Below are 22,485 nucleotides of genomic sequence, written 5' to 3'. Positions count from 1 at the left end.
TTTATGTGTTTGGCTCCGAGACTGGGACGGTGGGTGCGTGCGGTGCAATCTAGAGAGCGTATTCCGTGCATTATCCGCAACATGTTACCCAAATACTTTGCGCCCGACATGTACAAGTAACGACAGGTGTCGGAGTGAGTGATCGGGGCAGCGAAGGCTCGGGCCGAAATGGTCCCGGAATAGTGAGCTGTGCGTGAGTGTGTTTTCATCGAGTAGTGCGTCGCACTGGCTTATTCACTGCTGTCACCGTTTGTTAATACCTGTGCCATTCGGGAAAGTCAGCTTTGGGTCAAATTACGGACGGCCTCTGGATTCCTCGCGACACCCCCTTGTCACCATCTACGATGAGTTCGCGCAACATACCCTCAGACAAGGTAAGTCTTGTCACTTCGTCTAACATGTCTACCGCACCCTTCCGCCTCCTCTTTCTCCTTTATCCTTCGCATTCACGCAATACCCAACCGGATCGTTCGATACCGATCGCATAGCAATGTTTCACGTAGCCGCACTTTTATTCACTAAGTCACGGCCATGGAACCGCCAATGCGTAAAATTTCCCTCGGATCAATGAGATGCCCGCCACACACGTCGGTTATTCTTTTTCCCCCGATTAAACAACGGATGCGCACCCTCGCATCCAGCGATACTTCTATCTTTTCTTTTCACACGTTGACATCGCATTATCGTCACACTTCCTTCGAATCTCTAGCTTGAACACCACCGCGACATTTACGGAGTACTCGACTCTACGGAACAGTCGAGTCCTCCACTTGCGCGGTTAATTTATTCGAAAGCTTCCCAAATAGCGTGTATCGCACGGGGAAAGAAAGATCTCTAGTTGAGAAATATGTGGTACCGCGAGAGGGAACATGGAGTGTCGATTAATTCTTCTCTTTGGAGCATTGATTAAAATGTGACTAGGACTGATCTTTTTTTTCTACTGTGCCATTTAATTTTACCTTCAAAAATGATGAAATCACTGGCTAAATTCATATAAATTTAGAAAATTCGAATTTTCCATTGTTACTCCAAATCTCAAATTTCCAAAATCTAGATTCAACACAGTTCCCCTTTGAAATTAAGATATGTCTCTTCTTTACGACGAAAATTTAAGATTGGAAAACAAAGTGGAGCCACAAGTTCGTTTAACTTGAGAACTGAATGTATGCAAGGACTCGATCGTTTGACGTTTAAAGTTCAACGATGAACTGAATCGGTCCGCGCGATATAATTTGATACTTGATCGATCGTGAATCGGTACACATTGTGGTTTTACGGTCGGAGAGTACGAGGAGCGCCGTTATGGGCGGTAAATTTGCTTTCTGATGGCATTTGCTCTGGCCGTTGTTTCGGTGCCGGTCGTAAATTTACGCCAGCGATTAATTAACGCGCGCGCCTTCGATACCTTGGGATTTTCATTTCGGTTTCTTTTCGTTCCATCCACGATTTCACTCGTAGATTTACCTTTTCGCGTTAAGAGCACTCGCCGTTCCGTTCCCACTCGTTCGCTGCTACCTGTGAATTAATTGTGTCGCGAACGTTCTCCGTGTGCTTTGAGTTACCTGGATGGCGGGCGCAATTTTTACAAAGTCTCGACTCCTCTGCAAAGTGGGCTCTCAACGGCGCTCTAACGAGACTGTTTAATTGGCACCAATCGCGTTACGCGCGATATATAAGGGCTTTGTGTGTTGCCGCTGTCTCCTATCGATTCACCTTTTGTCTCGCGAGGGGGATACACGATTGGGCGAAATTCTCATTTCGAAACAAATTTCGAATGACGAATAAAAATCTATCTTTGGAACTGTGCAATTTAGTGTGATAATGTTTGGATGTGAATCTTTAAACATAATGGAGCAAACAGTCAGTCCCATAACTATTCGTACCCTCTATATCTATTTGGAGTAATTTGTCTAAATTAAATGGTAGGTTCGATTTTTCCAAATAAATCTTCATTAGCAATGTGCACATGAATAAACTTCACATTTATTTGGGCACATGAAACCTATAGTTTAATTTAGACGAATTCATATCTATTGAAGGAATGTACATTCTTATATACCGGCTCATATGTTTTGTATACATCTCACAGTTTCACCCCTCGTCCTTGAGTCTGCCAAGCTGTTACAATCCACGCGAATTTGTCACTTTTTATAAGAGGCAGTGAAAACAAGAACTGCAGTTTTTAACAAGACTATTAATCGTATCATACATGAGGTTAATTTTCTTTCTCCCTAGACCTTGATAGCCACGGAGAAATATCTCTAATTTGTCTATAAAAGAGGCTTTCGAGTCTTGTCTTTTAAAAGCAAGATACATTTCTCAGCGTGATCGTGACATCATCTTTCATTTATAATTTAAAAATCTAATATACTCCATACCATCTGAGTTCGATCAAACTACAAAATCCTCAAACACTCTTTGAAGTACCTTTTACTAATTGGCCTTTATAATTTGACCTCCGTCTCCCTCGAAAAACGTCGGTACCAACTGTGTGTCTCTCTTGTGGGTATTATTAAATCAGCGAACGAAGCGACGTTGTAACCCCACGGAATATGCATACGCGTTGCAGAGAATAGATCAACCCGGCCTATCGCGTCTAAAAATATCGCGCGCATCCAAAATTCAGTGACATCGATAGAGCGTAAAATAGATGCAAATATTTGTGCAGCCCCGATTATGCACGTCGTTCTCGTCTATTTTCGCACGGTCTTCCTTTGGCGATTCATTGTCGGTATTGATTACTCTTCGTTGCGCTGAATGGAGATTTATCGTCGCGAGATAAAGCCGACGAGAACAAAGACAAATAAGAATTGCTCGGAACGACGAATTGTCCCGTTAATTTTCGACACCGTCGATTGCCTTTTAATTTCCCGTGGCTGAAGGTCGAACTATTCTTGGCCATACATATTCAGTTCAAGCAAAAAGGTTTAACTTCTTTGATGTTTTTATTGACATTTTTTGACATTTTTATGACGATAGAGATACTTCATCTTCGATGCAATTTAAAAATTTTAAATGAATTTATTAGACACAATCAAAGCGTTCATAGAAGTTCGTAGTGTATGTACATAGAACTATTTTTCTCCATAACTGGTTTATGTAGAGTTGTGTTTCTAAATTATATAACCTTTTGCAAAGTCGTGTATTTGTGACCTTTGACCATTTTAGCAGTGTCTTGTGTTTCAAGGTGACCTTTTCAAATATTCTTAAATTACTTTTATACGACGAGTTCGATGAGTTTTTAATGATTACGTAAAAATTGACGACTGTTTCTACGTGTTCGTACAGCGAAGGAAAAAATCGAACAACAACGTTACGCTGTAGGCGAGTTTTCAATTAAGAAATGTTTTCCGCTAGGAATTACGACACCGAGAAGGTTAGTTTCGTTACAATTAATCGTGCAAATTGGAATTCATGGCAAAGTACTATTCCACTGTCGAGTCGCAAACGTGGCGGCCTTTTAAACTGTCGATACTTCAAACTATGTGAATCTGGCACCCGACTTTTCAAAAATTAATTTTTTTTATGGAAAATGATAGTATTTTGTTTGTACTTGATTGTACCACCAATAGTTTCGTTTGTACTTTCATCAATTAATAAATTAAAAAAAAAAATAAAAAAATGACCAGCACCCGACATTGAGATTTTTAAAATCTGTTTTTTCCCTATTCTTTAGAATCGTTTGTACCTATTTGTACCGCTTTTCGTTTCGTTTGTGTACCTCAGTAGTTTAAATTTTACAATTCAACCGTATCAACAATTGCTTGTAAAATTTGAACTATTGAGATACAAACGAAACGAAAAGCGGTACAAACGGGTAAAAATGATTCTAAAGAATTGGAGAAAAACAGATTTCAAAAATCTCAATGTCGGGTGCTGGCCTTTTTTTTTTTTAATTTTTTTTATTTATTAATTGACGAAGGTACAAACGAAACTATTGGTGATACAATCAAGTACAAACGAAATACTATCAATTTCTATAAAAAAAATTAATTTTTGCAAAGTCGGGTGCCAGGTTCACATAGCTGATACTTTATCATTTAATTATTTTATCTTGGGGGACTGTATTACCAAGAAAGCAATAAATAGTTCTCAACGAACTTAATAAGTATTAGAATTAACAATTATTATCATTAATTTTAATTTTATTTGGAAGTGAGTTTTCACTTTAAATAATAGAACGGATATTAAATATAATTGTCGTCCTCGTTCTTATTTGATTCTTGTACTTCGTTCAAGTAATCTTAAGAAACGTTGCTCTTACCTAGGATTATTTCTTATTTGAAAACATCTCTCGTTTAACCGAACCAACGATTTTACCATCAAGAAGTTTCGTTTCGTTTGAAGACAAACTTTTGCTTGAACGAATCTTAACCTGTATCAAGAGTATCTTATTTGAAAAGAATTCTCATCGAACTGAGCGAAACGAGTTGCCCTTTAGGAATGTTTATTCCGTTTGGAAGTAAATTCCGCTCGAACGAATCTTTAATTGTGCGAAAAAGTGTTTCTCACTTTGCAGCAAAATTTTAGTTATTAAAGTAAAACTTTGTATCGTTCGTTAGAGTAAATTTTATCAATCATTTTTAGCATTTTGTCCTATCATACTGGATCCGCCATTTTGAATTTTCAAATTTCAAATTAAGAGTACCAAGTTTCATCCAAATCGAATCATTTTTCGCATTTTGTCCCGCTACACCGCGTCCGCCATTTTGAATTTGTTAAATTTGAGTTTAGATTTGGAATCAGCGACCCCAAAAACTCTGGATACCAAGTTTCATCCAAATCGTTCGAAAGGAACTGTAGATATTCAAGGGAAACTCCGTAAGGGTGATTGATGTCAAAATACTACGCTTCATTGTGGGAATCTACCCTTCTTCCAGGAAATACTACTGTGTTTACGATTTTTTCTACTTTATTACATGCGTACACATTTCCGGGTATTGACGTAGACCAATCATTCATTCATAATTGTCTATAAAATAGGAAACTTTGGGGTACCGTAACTCGGTGTAGAATCGTCCGATTCGATTCTAACAAAATTCAAAATTCAAAGCGCAATTTCTACTATCTAATAGACAGTTATTATCATTGTTAGATGCTCTTAAACAATTGTTTATGTATAAAAATGAATGTGATTTTAAAGTGTCATGACTCTGCGTAGAATCGCCCAAATCGACTCTAACAAAATTCAAATTGAAGGGCGTAATTTCTACTATCTAATAGGTAGTTATTATCATTGTTAGATGCTCTTAAACAATTGCTTTTTTAAAGAATGAAACTACTAAATAATTTCAAGTAATGACACTAGTAACTTTTAAGCGAGCCTTCTTCTGTTTTCTTCTGAATGTCTTCTTATTCACTGTATGATTTCGCGTGACGACCCTAATAGTATACAAAGAACAATATCTTTTTCTTATAATCTTTCTTATAATCTTATAATGTAGCCTATAATCTATCTACCTATAATAATCTTATAATGTATACAATTTTTTGGTATCCACGATAGTTCAGGTATTATAACTCTGTAACACTTTAGGCTCCCTCACTCTGTATAATTCATACACATTGTGTATTTGAAGTTATAAATACGCATGACGGACAATTAATATGCAAACTATCGATGAAGCATATTAATTATACTAGTTTTGTATTACTTTAATGATGCAAGCGGATATCGTATCATTTTCGAAATGCATCAGTTGTTTCCAAAAACAACCGGAACTACTGATACAACCATTGTTATACAACTGATACGATCCCATAATTTGGAGTGTTTCTTAAATTATGCTATGAACAAACTAACTATAATAAAAACTTGCTATTCGTTGTAAATTAATTTAAAACAAACAATAGTAAAATAGCTGAAACGATTCGTTACTCCAAAATTCTATTTTTCATTTTCATTTTAAGTATAATTTTATATTATTTCATAGCTAATACTAGTTTATATATCTCCTCTTTCCCATGAACATGTAAAGCTTGCTCGAACACTACAATAATTACTAGTCGCAATTATTCCGAAGCCCGTCAATCTAATCTAGAATTGATTAATAGCATCGCTATCGTGAAACACACATTTTTATAGACGCAAGAATGGTTTTCTTTCACATCGTAAATATCGCTCATTGTCAGAGGCAATCTTTATAGCCCCTCCACGTGTTTCCAAGATACTCTAAAGTTCGATCGTCGCTGAATCCAAGCGTTCATTTTACTCGGGGTTGATACGCGAAGTATCAACATTTGTTTTGTTGGAAAGTCTGCGGGTACGAAGGCTATACAAAGTCTGATGTAGAGAACGCGTACACGGGTTTCGTTGCAACCGTCTGCCATTGTCGTTGCTATCGGACAAGGCACGGTCAAGGTCGATTAACGAACAGAACGAACGTATTTCTTTTCTTCGATGAAAAAAGGGATCCGTATAAGCGGCCTCGGACAATGGATGTTTCTTCTAACGCACACAATATACCGTAACGAAAGCCTCCCTTCCCTCTTCGTCTGGGTTCCTGGTATCAGGCCTCCAACCGTTGTTGGTAGAACTGAAAGTCGAGCTGTCCATCGCCAGTCGAAGAACGGCCAGAGAACGGATCAAGGTGAATCCGCTTTTGTGAAACGTTTAAATCGATTTTCCTTGTCGAGAGCCACCCTACCGGCACGCTTATTTTTTCCCTCCCTTACGTTAGAAACACACGCATGGGCAAAAGTATTAGACTCGTATATTAGGTTGTCCTAAAAGTTTCTTTCGTAACTTGCACTCATCTATTCCATGTGCCAGTATTTATTTAAATAGACAACCTCATCTCTTGGAAGTTAATGTTATAACAGTAATGGATCAAATGAATCTCTCACAAATCTGTAATGTAACATGAAACCTAAAATACCGTGTATGAATTATTTACTACTAAAACGAAAGAAACTTTTAGGAGAACCTAATATTACGAATAGAAAGGGTTATAGAAACTTCAATGGATGCCTATACATTTGAACAGTACTGTATATCAGACTCTTAGTTAGTCTCTATCCCAAGTCGCGTGCGTGACTCCTTGAGTATGGAGTTTTGTCCGATAAAACAGTGACGAAGCAGCGACGTTACAATTGCAAATGTTTAATTGCGTCGTAGGATAGCGATTGCAAAATCTGGTTTATCGCGCGTAATTTACTGTACTGGAAGTAGGAATTAATAATAAGAAACGGAAAGTTATAATCCAGCCTTTGAGAAGCCAAATAACACGTTGTATTTTATACATCGTATAAATTCAGTATATTTTGTTCGTAACATATTTATTAGCAATCAACAAGAATTGATTTACATATTAATGTTCGATAAATCATTCCCAGTGGAACAAGGAAAAATAAAATCACGATCAGAAGGTATTTTTGCATTCGTTTGACGCGGTAGTTGTCGCCGTTCAGTTGTAAAATGAATGGTTACAGATCAGGTTACATTTGTACTAATTTTATTCAATTCGATGTTTCACCAGTGTACGCGTAAACTATATTAAATGGACTAAATGATTATTCTGAATAATATATCAATCATAATGTGACATTGGTTGTGTTATTGCAGTTGTTTATACGGACGTAAAATAGGAAATCATTGCCGTCACAGGTACGTGATGTTGTTTCTCACCTGAATCGAATCATACGTATGTGACGCATGGTAGCGAACGTGTTAACCTACTGGTGCCTTTTATTTTTTCTCCCGCAAAAGTGGTACCGAAATCTCGTTTGAGTGAAAGCGAGAAATCGTGTCACCAAATTCTTATATGTAGATTTCGGAGAGCGGTACGAACCGTGACTAGGTTGTTCTGCGTGAAAATTGAATGAGAATGGCATTCAATTTTTAGATTTAAACGAGTATTATTCAGTCAGAATTTTCAAAAGGAGTAAATATGTGGAACAAATTTAAATTTAATTAGTTTACCAACTCCAAATTCATTATACACATGTGTCTGTTTTTAAACTGCCAAATTTTAGTGCTTCCTTTTACACTTACAAACCTCTCTGTGAATGTTAAATGATCAAATCACGCGGTGAAAGTTTATTGAAAATGAGAATAAAGGTTCTGTGACTGTATCTGAAAGTATCGAACGAGCTGCAAGGTTACAAGTAACGTACAAGTGACAGGTATTCAATTGAAACAAAAGGATGACTCATGGACGAGGCACGTTTGAAACTCATTAGCACAAAAAGAAGTACAGACGAATCTACTTAGGTAGATTTTAACGACAAAAACCTCCTTTGTGTTTTATAAAGTTGGTGCAATTTAACCCTAGCATAGATTCATACTTACAACACCAATAACTCTTAATTCATTCTTGTTTAATTACGAATAAATATCAGTTTCCATATTTTTGTCCCGTAAATATCGAATCCTGCTAATTGATTCAAAAAGTAGCCAATCGGAGTTCAAGATTCGTGAGACTTCCGCGCTTTTTAACCTTCAATCCTGTTTCGTGTTTTTTGGATGCAAACTTTGTCCATTTGTGGAAAATAATTCCTGCGTTTCGCCAAATTAGAATCAGCTTCCGTCAGAGATCCAGACATGGTAAGGATCTAATGCCGCAAGAGTCTTACGACCATAAGCTATATAATTGCTGCTAATTTCAGTAAACGTACCACAGCTGTACAACTTTCATTCTAATCCTTTTCCAATACGAAGATACACGAATATAATGGCTCCCATGGAAGGCTATTCTTCTCTCAAGTCCAATACGAAGATACACGAATATAATGGCTCCCATGGAAGGCTATTCTTCTCTCAAGTCGAAAAGCAATATCGACAAACAACTGCATACATAGTTCATACACGAGACCAATCAACATTTGTACCAAGCTTCATCTGAATTGATGGACCTGTACTTCTACACATGTATATTTAATTAGAATTTCCACCTGGAGAACACATCGTAATTCTATCCAGGCATCGTAGTACTGTTACAAAAAGACAGTTCGCATTCTAAAACCCAAAGGTGGTTTTATACACAAGAAGTAAATCGTACCTTCATTTTTGTTTTACGGCTCCCGCTCGACCTCTTTTGATGTCCCGGTGTTTTCAAAGCAGAAACTACCGGTTACAGGTCTGTGTTCGTTTGCTTGTTGCGAGTAACGCGGTTACGCTTGTAACATGTTCACCATTCACTCAAAAAGTTCGCGTTGCCACTGGTGATTCGGCCTTTTTAACTGGCTAGCTAGAGATACTTGTTTGGCTTTTACGATATATCGTGACCTACTGAAAAGCAAAGGGGCAATACGGGCAGACACGATTTCGAGGCCGGGGCTCGGCCAACGCCAGCATTCGAAGCGTAACGCGATCGATGCGTGCGTACCCCACTTCTAAGTGACTCAGGATCAAGGCAAACTGCCCAACATGAGGAAGGTTGGCTCGTCCAAGAGCCAGTTTCTCCAGTTTAGAACTTTCAAAATATGAACTTTTTGCAACACACTCTTAAGTCTTCATTTAAATTCAGAACTACGGGAGAACCTCGATTATTTCACGAGGGCTTCGATCATTGTATGGCGTCGACAGGTAGAGGGGATGGTCGCTAAGCAATAAGTAAGGTTTGAGGTGGTAGTGGGAACAGGTTACGCAGAGCTATTACTCACTGGAATGGCTACCTTGATTATTGCAGGTGTTTTAGCCTCCATCCGTTGCAATAATCGAGGTACTACTGTATTATCCTTCTACTCCACTCACCTCGTCAAGTAAAATACAATTTAATATGTTGAACAGTACAAGCATATTTCATAGTATGCCTCGGTAAATATTCAATAAAACCCCCAGGTACGAAAAGAGAGGGTACTTTTTGCATAACAATGTCGCCTCGACGTTTACGTTACGGTTATCCGCGAATACGACCCTTACGACCTCCGTCGAGAATACTCGAGACCCCTTCGCGCTCGCAAACTCGTCTTGGAACCATTTCCCCATTCTATTTTAAATCCCTTGTTCTTTTGCTCGCCGGGAACAACACGTGCCCATGTTTACACCCGTACTACGGAAACCTCATTAATGGGAGGGAGAGAGGGGATCTATATTGAGACGGCAAGGCAGAGGCTCATAAGGAACCGGTCCTGTTTACGCACCAAGCAAATAAAAATTTGTCGCGGCACGCGCTGGCCATGCACACGTTCAAGAGCGCCTGGAACGCGTCGGACTTCGTTTATTGTGTAAACGTTTCACGGAAGTATCAATAGAGAGGCTTGTAAGTGCAGTCGTAAGGACCCAGTGTTTGGCAGTCTGGAAATAGCGCTAGTTTATTGCTACGTATTCCCAAAATAAGTACAATTATTGTTATTACAATTACAATTATTGTTATACAATTACAATTACAATTATGCACAACACCCATTAAAATTTTAACCAATCTTTTATATTTTACTCAAAACCGAATTATAATAAATAATCTACGGATTTTATTTATTTATAATGTACAGTGATAGAAATCCTTTCAAAAATGTACACAATGTGTATTAAATATATTCTACAATTAATATAATAATATTATTATTTCATTTTGCACAAGTGCACATACCTTTCGTTTATGTTTAGCATGCATTTATTTCATAAGTTTATATCACGAATGGATGAAATTCGCAGTCTAATTATTATAATTCGGTTTAGAGTAAAATATAAAAGGTTGGTTACAATTTTCATGAATATCGATATTTCGAAAATTTCGTTGCACTTTGTTATGGTTTTTGACTGGGACAATATGATCGCATTCGTTCATTTAGTAAAAAAAGTGGGTGTGAAAATGAAGAACCCGGCACGTGGAAATATATAAACTCTTTAATATATGAAGCGTGCTTTCTGATACACAATACAGATCGAAGTGAAGTCAGAAATATACATATAAGATAACCATGAGTAAATGTTTAATACGTGAAAATATAGTAGGTTATAAAAGGTAACCACCTTTTTAAATTTAAACGACTCAAAGAGTCGAAACGTAATGAATAGTGTTGGTTTGGAGTTTTCCAAATATTGTTTCTTATTATTGACGAAAAGTTCGCTCGACGGTGATTGTTCCGCGTGAACCGGCTGGCTTACGTAATTCGCAGGTCGTGGCAAATTACCATCACTTAAAACAGAGACAAAGGAAACCGCTGCATCACACTTGGAAGTTACGCTGTTTTAATTGTTTGCGCGTCGTTCCAGCACTTTTATTCAAAGGTTTACCTTTATTTCGTGTTACTTTTTCTGTCTGCTATGGTAACACGTTTGCATTGCAACTGTATCATACGTTTACAATTCCTCGCTTTAAGCACTTTTTTCTTTCGTTTTATAGTTTCTATGACGTTTATAGCGTGCTTTTGCAGTCTTGTTAAATCAAACTTGGCAAAGGTCCATCCTCGTTCGTCTATTAATTCAAGAGGTACCAATTATGAAAGAAATGTATTAATGAAAAAAAGACCGATTTTCAAACACCTGCAAAATCCATAATTTTAAATATCACTAAAGGGTACAACATACTCAAATTTGTACAAAAATCTGAGATGCTGTTTCATTTAGTGTCCGATTTCGCGTGGAATGAGTCCGGGGAACCGTTACGCTGTGTCTTCTTTTTTATTGCCACGGAAATGTTTCGTCGTGCGAGAACAATTGCCAGTATATGTAAATTTCGTGAGTTAGATCCTGTGAAATTCATGATACGTTAAGCATATATTGGCGTGCCACATTCGGACTGATTGCATCTGGACCATATTCTCGCATCGCAATTGCCGGTTCGATTCGTTACCACCATACAGAGGCTCGACGGGCAGGTGCATAAGCAACTGGTATTCACGATCATTTTCGAGCCCGATAATATCCGACAGCGGTAACGCTTCGCGATACTTCTTCAATAACAGAACGCACACGAACCGTGAAGATCGTAACAGATGGGATTCCGTAACCGGTTGCACGAAAAGCGTGCATCTGTTTGCTGTTTTGTGCCAGTAGTTGGTAATAAAATACAATTAAGCGCTATGCTGCTTTTCGAATGTCAGACAAAAACCAGACGGCCGATGCGTAAGGATTGTGTAATAATTACAGTGACGCAATCGCGTAGGGTAACAACAGTCCGTAACGTTCCTCGAGCCAGAACAGAGTTCCTCGATCTGATATAAATTTTGTTCCTTTAATCCTTTGCAGTCCAGGTTTTCTGATTTCGGTACAATACTGTCGAGTCTCACTCGAAATAGGACAGCAAAAGGTTAACAAATTTGTCCGTCGATCCATAGAACTTTTCGATGTTTCAAGAGGGGCTCGATCCGTGGGAACGATTTGTGTCGTTAATATACTGCATTGAAACTAACGCGTAATTATATTCCTTCGCGGTGTTCTCGCGTTTAATGCAATATCGGGCGGAATCTTCTCAAAGCGTAATAATACAGCGAGCCATTCGCAAGAACGAGTAAGGGTTATCTCCGTTACGCTATTAATTGCTTAAAGCTTCAAAGCGAATGATAATGAAGGGGAGAAGAAGAAAAGAGAGGTCCGAGGAAGACTCATCGTGGTCGCGGTTCCACGGAAAACGGTAACCATAACGGCTGAGGAGGCGAGAAAGAAGCGGAAAGAACAGTGGCGGATCCAAACTTATGGACGCCTGAAACTAATTACTTTAAGGATCCCATTCCTTAGCATAAGCTCCTTTTTAAGGGTTGTTATCTTTAATCGCTTCAAGGATCGAAGAATTTCTCTTTCATGTTTCTGAATAGAAAAATTAAAAGATTTACGAATAAGGCACTCTTGAGGGGCAATTCTGTGTGCGGGGCTCGAAGCTGGCTTCATGGTAGATTCGCCCCTGGGAAAAAACAGCGAAGAGAAAGAGTAGTTGAACGGAAGGCAAGCTGGGGAACAGTGGCAACAGAGAAAGGCGGATGAACTGGCCAGACAAAGACTTTGCGCCTGACGTCAGCGCTCCCTAAGTGCACTGGACTGCGCTCGTATGTACTGCTCGAATATTTATCAGACTTCTCTCTCGGAATACACAAAATATTGCACTCGAGCTCTGCCTTCGGTTTAAGGTCTTCAAGGGACCCTAGAAACAGAAGTATATTTAATTTTTAATGAAAAAATGGTATTATCGACACTTATCTTAAGTCTAGGATGACTTTACACAGTTTTATGTTTGTTTATTTAAACTACAAAGATACAGTTCGATTAAGAGTGCCATCTATACATATAAATAAAATTAAAGTGTCTGTGATTTCGAAATAATGGTTTTTTAAGCTCATATATGGCTTTTCGCATCTTGTTAAAATCCAAACACGTTTTTGCAAAATTTTTGTCTGTGTAAAATTTACATTTAAAAATCTATCTCTGTATTACACCCAGTTAAATGCGTTCAGCTGTCACGAAGTACCCGCTACATACTTACATAAACACTACAATAATCATTGTACCTACGCGAGTGAAAAATACAATTACGAACGTGATATAGAATAGGAATAATATCCCACGCGAGTGCAACCGCGGGGCGCAGCTAGTAATTTAATAAAACTTAATGGAATTGGAATTGGAAGTTCAATTCTTGTGCGACCAGAGATATCTGTCCACAAAAGACGCCGAATAAAATTGTAGGTACCTCTCAGCGGAGCAAGTGTCGGGAAGATCCCGGGGTTCGACTGTAAAGAGCCAAAGTGGCAGCGAGAGCGCGGATCAGTCGTTGCGTGGCAAGCAAATTGACGAGGGTTTTCGCGCAAAACTGCTCGAATTTCGCCTGGTCTGTGTGTCAGAGGTATTAACGCGCCCGCATTCGGAATGTGCCAGAGAGATAACCTAAATTTGTTCTTTCGCGATCTTCCATTTCCGTGGTATTTACGGGACACGCCGAATTATTCCGGCAACGTATTTTTACGTTGCATTCCGCGGGCAACGCGGGCGAATTTTATGCCCGCACCACCCGCAGATATGGGTCAAGGAAAACGAACGAATCGTAACTTTCAGCTACAGTTTGGGGGCGCCCAAGCTGCTGAACATGTTAGCTGCTGGAACGATCATTCGCAATTGATCATTTTCCAGGGTCGAGGATATTTTTCATACCAATATATTAAATGGTTTCAAAGCTGTTCCACCTTTGGCGTAGCTTTTATATTTTATTTAAAATTTCTCATTCGGTTTGGCGAGCCATGAACTCATTCTAAATGTTAAATATGAAATATGCAAAGATCAGAAAATTAGATCGGTAGCAGACGAAATAACTTGGGTAGCCACTAAGTATAAAACAAAATTAGACATCCACCCCGATGAACTAGTAAGAAATCTGTACAACATAAATATACCCAGAAGATTAAATAAAAAGCATCCGAAGGACCTATTATCCTAACATATCTTACCATGTTACAACAGGTGAATTCTAGTGAGAATCATCTACGTGATAATATTTTGTCACATCTGCTAACACAAATTACCAAATGTCCATTATTGGACAAATTGTAATCATACTTTGAGATACAAAAAAAAAAAATGATAAATAAGCAGCTCTCTCCCTTTTTTAATCCAATAAAATTGTTATCCATACCTACAAGCGTGTCAGGACCACAGCAGACACCACACGGAATTCATTAGCTCTCCTACTTACTCCGATTTTCCCTCCCAGATAGTTTTACACATGTGCAGTCGCGAGAATGGAGATTACGCCTCCCCTCTGTCACGCTTAGACCTCCCACGAAACTAGACGCTAAGTGAAGTCTTTATATTTGTCTTAAAGAGTTGCAAGATCAATTGCGTCATCCTACTCGCGATTCAAGTATTTCCGTTTCCGTTTCCATTTCCGGTGAAGTCGAACCCTGAGGTAGACCTCCACACCTGCTCCAATGCTTGGCGCCATATGGCCGTCCGAGAGGTTACGGATACCGGTAATCAGGCCACGCGCTCATCGAGAATCTGTATTTCGCAAGAATAGCACAAGTAGTCCGTGCACTTTCTCTTTCAGCGCGGTCAGGTACACTTTTACGAAAGCGTGTAAAAACTTCCGCGGAATTGTGGCAATGAAAACGTTACGCAGCGTCGATTTTGCCGCTCGCGTAGAACAGGGAATCGGTGTATCGGTGCTTACCAAAGACGGCTCGGCTGGATGTTGAGTAATATCGCGCGTGTGAAAGTTCGCACGATCGACGCACGTTCGGCTTACCAACGAGACGTTCTTCGATGTCCCTGTTTCGGTTGCTTGTTATGCGATCGTAGTGCGTCGATGTACTACTTGCGTTGAAAAAGAATGTTTTGGAGTAACGATCACTCGTGTGAAATATCAGATCGGTGCGTGAATGAAAGGGAGCTTCCTTCGATGAAAGACTTGAATACGTTGGCGTGGAGTAATTTATAAAGGAAGCTGCCTGTTCGTTTGACGTTGAAGGTGTTTTCTGATTTGATACTTAATTCATTTTCTTCTAGCACAGACAGGAGGACATTTTCGTGATATTTTAACAATTGTGTATTTTAAATGTTGATCCTATGATTATCAACCGATGTATCTACGAGTATTTATTTTAATTTTATTCGTTGCCTATTAGTCCAACGAAATTCGACCTGTTTCGCACTAACTCGAAACGCAAATATACCACAGCGCGACGACCACGGTTTGGGGTGAATTGTTTTGTTATTGCGGGAACAAATACAGTCCAAATTACTACCGAGGTGAAATAACAATTAACGTAAACGTATATCGAATAATTTCGCGCACGATATTTCGTAGAATAATTATTTGGGTATTAAACATGTACCAAGATTACTTGCTGGGTTATCGCGATCGAATCTTCCGACAGTTTATCGCATATGAAGCATTAATTATTCCTATTAATTGTTGGTAGATGCGCAGCGTAGATTGAACTAACCTCGCTGATTAACGTTTCGTTAGCCTGTTAGAGTTTATAGGACCCACCGAGCGAATGATTCGTAGATTATTACATTGCATATATAGCGCGTTGCGATTTCAATTATTTAATAATTCGATTATGCGAGGACACTACAGGCTTGAAACTATTGTAGTACTTTTTCTATCGTTTGAATAGAACTATATAAAATCTCATTTTTAAACCATAAACCTGTGCGGCATTTTCTGTAATTGGGATTATAGGGAAAATGGGACAAGAATAAAAGGATTAGAAGTGCTCGGCGACTGGGTGAAGGTAATGCCAGCGAAGACCGTACTTATAACGCTTCTAACGTGACACATGATAGGTACGTGCACGGTATCAAGGATCTCGATAGGGTCATCGGAGTTATGCAATAATTACTTGTCTAAAATGTCAGGTGTATAGCGATACAGCTTACGTCATCTTTCATTGACCTCCACTTTACATAGTTTTCTTTTATTGATTATGTTAAGGGGGGAAATATGTTTCATTTTTATCGTTCTTCTCCCGTTTACATCAGTTGTGCTTAAATTTTCCATAGTTACGTTATACACGGTTAACTGAGTTTCGTTATGGTCCAGCACACCATTCTAAATAGACCATTACTTCCACAGTTGAGTCTTTTTTATCACCAACGTAACTCACCATTTCAGTGCAGCTAGGTCAGATTCACAGCGTATAACTGTGCCTCGCCGTGCATCGTAGATGTACATTTGCTTCTATTTCTGCATATCATACCCCATTTTATCCTACGTTTCATAGTTTATGTTCGACCAATATTTGTTTCTTCTTTAGATTTTTATTATTATTAGTATTATTATTATTGGATCGTCCCCAAGTTCATACCGCTTATTCTTCTGCTACTCAAATTAATATATGAAACATACCCTTAAGTGTTATGAAAAAAAGTAATCTCTCTTATTATACAAAATCTTCCTACATTTTTGACATAGTCATTATACAGTCACTATAAAATTTTTGTAGTTTTTTTTTTTTTATTAAACATTGACACAGTCTGCAGTATCAACTTATGGGATGACTTAATACATCGCACAATAATTATCTTTCAGTCGGGTATTCCATATTAATAATTAAATAAAAATTAGAATTTAAATTCTACAATAAATCACCACGCTATTATTCATGTTCCCATCTCTGCAACGACCAGAGGTTCTGGAACATCATGTAAACGTGTTACACGGTAGCAAAGGTCGATTTCGAACGGATGAATTAGAATTTAATTTACTAAAGGCTCGCGAGTTGCGTAATTCTCGAATTCTTATTTTATTCGGCGACGATTCCCTTTTAAACTTCCTAGAGTAACGCTTCTTCACGCCGACCGTGTGCAATAACGTTCGCATCTCGACGAACATCCGCTTTATTGTCGCCATGAATATGTATGCGAGCCGTTATTCGTATACACGAAACAGTGTCGTACCGTGTAAATGGGCTCGAAACAGAGAAAGTTGACTTCACAAACAGCGCCGACACCCTACTGTAATCTCGCTGATCGTAATATCTTGCCATCCTTCGAGGTGTAATCGTTTCCTTCCACGCCTGCTTCCGCAATTTACAAAAGGAAAACATGTTTACTCCGATCGTCAGACTTGCGCAAAGTGAGCCAGGAGTTGTCCTAGAATGAACTGGTAAAAAAATATCTACCAAATAATGTTTGAATGGCAATCAGCGCCACGGTTAATATTACTGGGATGTTTCCATGCTTGCGTTACTACCGATCATTTATTATTAACCGAAGCCAATGTGTCGATCAATTGTAAACTGAGTGAAAGCTGTTCCAAATGGCGTGTAAATAATAGCCAGTGTCTGACGATGTTACTGGGATATTTCAATATTTGCAGGGTTTCTACTGCCGTCTGTTTGTCATGTTCGTGTCATGAATCGATGATTATCGATGAACCAACCACAGTTGTTCACTCATTGTTAGTTGATCGATTGAAGAATAGGAGGGTACTGTCACAATTGGGGCAAACCTATGCTCCTGAAAGCAGGAGCTATTTTCGAATATTAATCATCTGGAGGTCGGTCGAGGTCCTAGCTCAATCGAGTAATCGTCTGACAAATGGAAGATCTTCGAACTCCAGTTCAGCAATTCTTTCCGTCTTCGCAATACTATATTTTCAGTGTATATTAACCCTTTGCACTCGAGAGACGACTTAGAAGCGACAATCTTTGTTTATCTACGATTTCAATGAATCTCAAACTGTTCGTAGCGATATTGATTCATAAATAAGTTCATAAGCTTTAAACTGGTACACTTTGAGTAGTGATAAGATTTTTTATTTCCACGACTCGCCAATCATGGTAGAAGAAGGTTTAGTCATCTAAATTGTTAGTTCTCTGTAATGAAACTGTCGTCGAGTGCAAACGGTTAACCAGTAACGTTCGTGTTTGCCACCCTGTCCTTGTCTTTTGGATCCATTGTAATGGAACGTGCAATTATTCCTCTTTCAACGAAATAACTCGCATTGATAAAGCATATCAGGATATTCCTGGGAGGCAGAAATTGGTTACTACTGTAAATCCGATATGACTGTTTACTTTTGCAAATCCAATATTGCTGTTTATCATCGCAGATGCGATATCCGCAGAACGATAGCAGCAGAAAGCGATGCCAGGAGCGCGTGGATTTTATCATGAACGGTGGAGGAAAATGATCGAGCTCTCAACGAAAGTTATTTAATCGGTGGGTTTATATAAAGGAACGGGCACCGTGTAGGAAAATTATGAAAGAGAATTACTGGGCTGGTGAAAGATAATCATCGATTGGCGTGGCGTAACGCCGCGAGATGGAACCGGATTAACCTCGAACGGTATTTGTAGAGACTCGATCGCATGTACTCGAAGTACCGTTCACGTATACCGTAACAGTGTTGTTATATAGTGTAGTAAGTAGTTCACCGAAGTCCCGCTTTCGACCCGCGGTGGAGAAGTTTATCCAGGACTTGGCTGCGCAAACCTCTCTCGCCATTTACAGTTTAACGCTTCAGCCGTTCCGCGAGAAAAATAATGAAACTCCCGAGGACAACGTGAAATATTGACAACCGACTCGAACATTCAATTTTCACGAGGGGGGAAAACATTTAAAAAAAATAACGATAACGTAATTATTAACCATTTACGAATGGGTCTATACAGAGTGATTCGGGGAACTGGAACAAGTTATCTCTTTTTTTTTCTCGTTGCAAATAAACAAAAACTGCTGAGAGAGAAATGACGAATAGTTTGAAAAGCACTAAATTTTGTTCGCGTGCGCAACAACGCACGTGGGCTTTAGAATTGCGTCATTTTTCCTATAAATGGAAACGTGTAGATTGTTTTCGCCCAGATTAAATCGCTTTGTCGTTCTAGATGAAACGGTTTTGAGGCGGAGCGAACTCGTATTGCTGAAAACTTCTAACCGAAACTAGAATTGTTCTTTGTTACTAACTCGTTCTCTCTTTTTGTTTCAGGTAAGACACGGGAATTAAACGTTAAGAAGTGTACTGGTTAATTTCCAAGGGAAAATCTGCTTAAAGGTATTTATTACAATTACGTATCTTTGTTATTATTTACATATGTCTATTGAAGAAATTTGTCTAATTTCAATGATAGGCTTCATGTTTCCAAATCAATTTTCCATTATAAATATGTACACGAATAAACTTCACATATGTATGTGTATATAATTCAACAGTCTCCTTAAATGCACAAGTTTCTGTACGATAAATGGACAGTAACATGATCCGGGATCGGATATCTCGATGAGACAATGCTAATGCAACGATCAAATTTTTTTTTATTATTACCGTTTTTGTTGTAAAACTGTTACCATCGTATTCCTGATATTTTTCTGATTAAAATGAGACCAAACACGACGTAATTCGCAACATATTTACTACATGTTTCACGTGTTTCAATAATCCCGGCGTTGGTCGCCATTTTCGCATGTCGCTCCGTCCTCTTCTTCATTCGCTGTCCTTCTCTCCACTCGAAGTTTGTTGGCAAAACATTAGAAGATACAGTAGCGACTGAAGGAGGCATGCAAAATCGGAGACCCAAAACATTGCACTAGAGTGTTTTTATGTGTTTACACTTAACACGTGTCGAGCGTCGAACGCAGAAAAGGACAGATAGTGAAAGAGAAAGAGGTCCAAGAAAAAGAAAACACTCGACAGAAGCGTATCAATCGGTGAGGATCGTATTACATCGGTGGTCGGGGCTACTCGGGCGAAATTACGGGCAAAAGAAATAAGAATGGGCTGGCAGCGAGGGGGGTGGGATCTGAGAGACATACAAGGTGTCCCAGCCTAAGTAATACAGAGCTCTAATTACAAAACTATCGGCCGAATGCAAAATTTCAAATACGGAAATTGCATGGTAAAATGGGCCTCATGTTTCAGCGAGAAGGAAGTTTTGTTAACTTTGTTATTTAATGAGATATGATGGTCAAGTTTCGTTTTTCAAATGGAACTATATATTTTTTTTATACTATGCGATAGTACTTTTCAAGACGAATTCATTAAGCTTTAATGTATTTACCCGATTTTTATTAGTTTTCAAGTTATAACGCTTCAAAGTTTGCTAATTTTCAAGGAGAAAACTCGGTTCGGTTCCGGGCGGGGTCCCATTGATGCAGTAACCATCATGCGGTTCTTGAAATCGATACGGAAGGTCTCGTTTGGGATTCTAGGCCCAAGGATGGAAAATGGAAAGAATCCCAATATTCTGGGCCTAGAATGAGGGTCCTTCGCGCTGAAACATGAGCCCCATTTTACCATACAATTTCCATATTTGAAATTTTGCATTCGGCCGATAGTTTTGGAGTTAGAGCTCTGTATCACTTGGGACACGCTGTATATTTACAATTACAAATTCGTTTGGAAACACGAAGCATTCATTTAAATCAGACAACTTCCTTCAATAAATATAGAGATTACGAATCCTTATGAGTTGACTATATGTGTATTTGATTATATCATAATACATACATCGGTACATTGAGGGAACACATTAATTTCCATTTTCCCAGTATATTTTAATTTACCTTCACTTTAATAGTCTGAGTTAATCAAACAGACTACCTCGACTCGATACTTTTTTATTCAATTACCTTTATCCTTTACCTTTTCCTTTACCTGGCCTACGAGTCCTATAAAAAGAAATCGTTTCGGAGCACACCGTGAAGATTTCGCAACGCAGACCAGGAAGAGCACCGATAACGCCGCGTTCTCGAAGCGTAAAATCGAAACATGTCGAGCCGTTAAACGCGATCGTTCCCGCCGCGAAACGAACACAGCCGCGTTCCCAAGATTACGTAAACCGCGATTCTCGGAACGAATTGGACCCAAACGATTCTAATGCTCGTCGAGGGAGACGGCGCGTTAACTCCCAATCGGCCACGAACGAGGTATTAAATGGTTGACGAGCTGCCTACCAAACCGTCCACCTATCGCGATGGACCATTCTCGCAGGACGTTGCGGCAACACCACGGTTACATTGGCAGCGGTCCGCGGGTCCTGCGGCTCCGGTATTCGTGGCACGCTTTGCGATTCAAATTCGTTAGACTAATGGCCCGACGTGTCGGCGAACCTCGCTCAATTTCGCGGCATAACGGCTGAAAGTTGCTAGCCGCGTGCGGGCTGCATAGAAAACCAGACTTCTACGGCGTTGGGGGCCGCGAACGAGCCTGAATAAGGCTAATTTACAGGCGACGAAAGTTGCGTCGACACCTTAAAACGATCAAGCGAGGAGGGTCATTCCAGCGGCCATTGTTGACTGGAACTTCGGTGCAGAGACTCGCAGTGGGAACGTGCGAAGTGTCGCGCACTGATTTCATTGAAACTGGGGTTGGTGGGTACGGTAACATCTGTGCCATTGGTAGAATTGAATTGTGGAGCTCGTTCATAGAGAATTTGAATATGAACAGTGGTCGTCGTACTTGTACGAGTGTATTTACACTTATCTGTTGTATAAAGTGACTGTTTCCATGAAACTGGAGGTGGTAGATATGGTAACGTCTGTGAGATTCATAGAATTGAATGGTGGAGCTTGTTCATAGAAAGCTTGAATATGAACAATGGTCGTCGTGCTTGTACGAGTGTATCACTTATTTGTTGTGTAAGGTAACTGTTTCCACAAAATTGAGCTTCGTAGGTATGGTAACGTCAGCGACATTGATTAGAATTGAATGGTGGAGCTTGTTCACAGAAGGTTTGAATATGAACAGTGGTCGTCGTGTTTGTACGAGTGTATCTACACTTATTTGTTGTATATAGTAACTGTTTCGATGAAGCTGAATTAGTGGGTAAAGTCTATGGCATATTCAATCACTATAAGGATTACTTTCTTCGAGCATTCTTCCCGCCCTGGTTAGGTAGGGTCGTTTCTCACCGCGAAAATGAAAAGAAGGAACATAAAGATGATTAGTCATTAGGAGGAGATAAATTGCAGAATAAATTAGACTTTAGATTCCGGATTTAATCTCGCGCTTGATTCCGCGGACAGGATTGAAGTCGCGATTACGGGCACAGGATGAAAAAACTTTTTCCCTAAAATCTGTCCAATTTCTTTTTTTTTTTTTACTTCAAAACTCGGCGTTTTACTGCGTCGTAAACCGTGATAAAGTTGTCTGATACCAGCCCGTGTTA

The 22,485-nt window shown here is 39.2% G+C and overlaps 1 protein-coding gene across 1 annotated transcript in view; it reads left to right on the top strand.

Moving 5' to 3' along the window:
- Window positions 1-22,485, top strand: part of LOC128875686 (ubiquitin-like protein 3) — a 102,043-nt gene continuing 79,558 nt past the window's right edge. The window contains exon 1 of the mRNA XM_054121500.1: window positions 1-374. Within this exon, the coding sequence (XP_053977475.1) occupies window positions 345-374 (30 nt within the window). The 5' untranslated portion in view covers window positions 1-344. The remainder of the gene's footprint in view (window positions 375-22,485) is intronic.

The sequence above is a fragment of the Hylaeus volcanicus genome, chromosome 4, assembly GCF_026283585.1.
Source record: "Hylaeus volcanicus isolate JK05 chromosome 4, UHH_iyHylVolc1.0_haploid, whole genome shotgun sequence".
NCBI classification, from domain to species: domain Eukaryota; kingdom Metazoa; phylum Arthropoda; class Insecta; order Hymenoptera; family Colletidae; genus Hylaeus; species Hylaeus volcanicus.
This window is presented reverse-complemented; position numbering and strand designations above follow the sequence as displayed.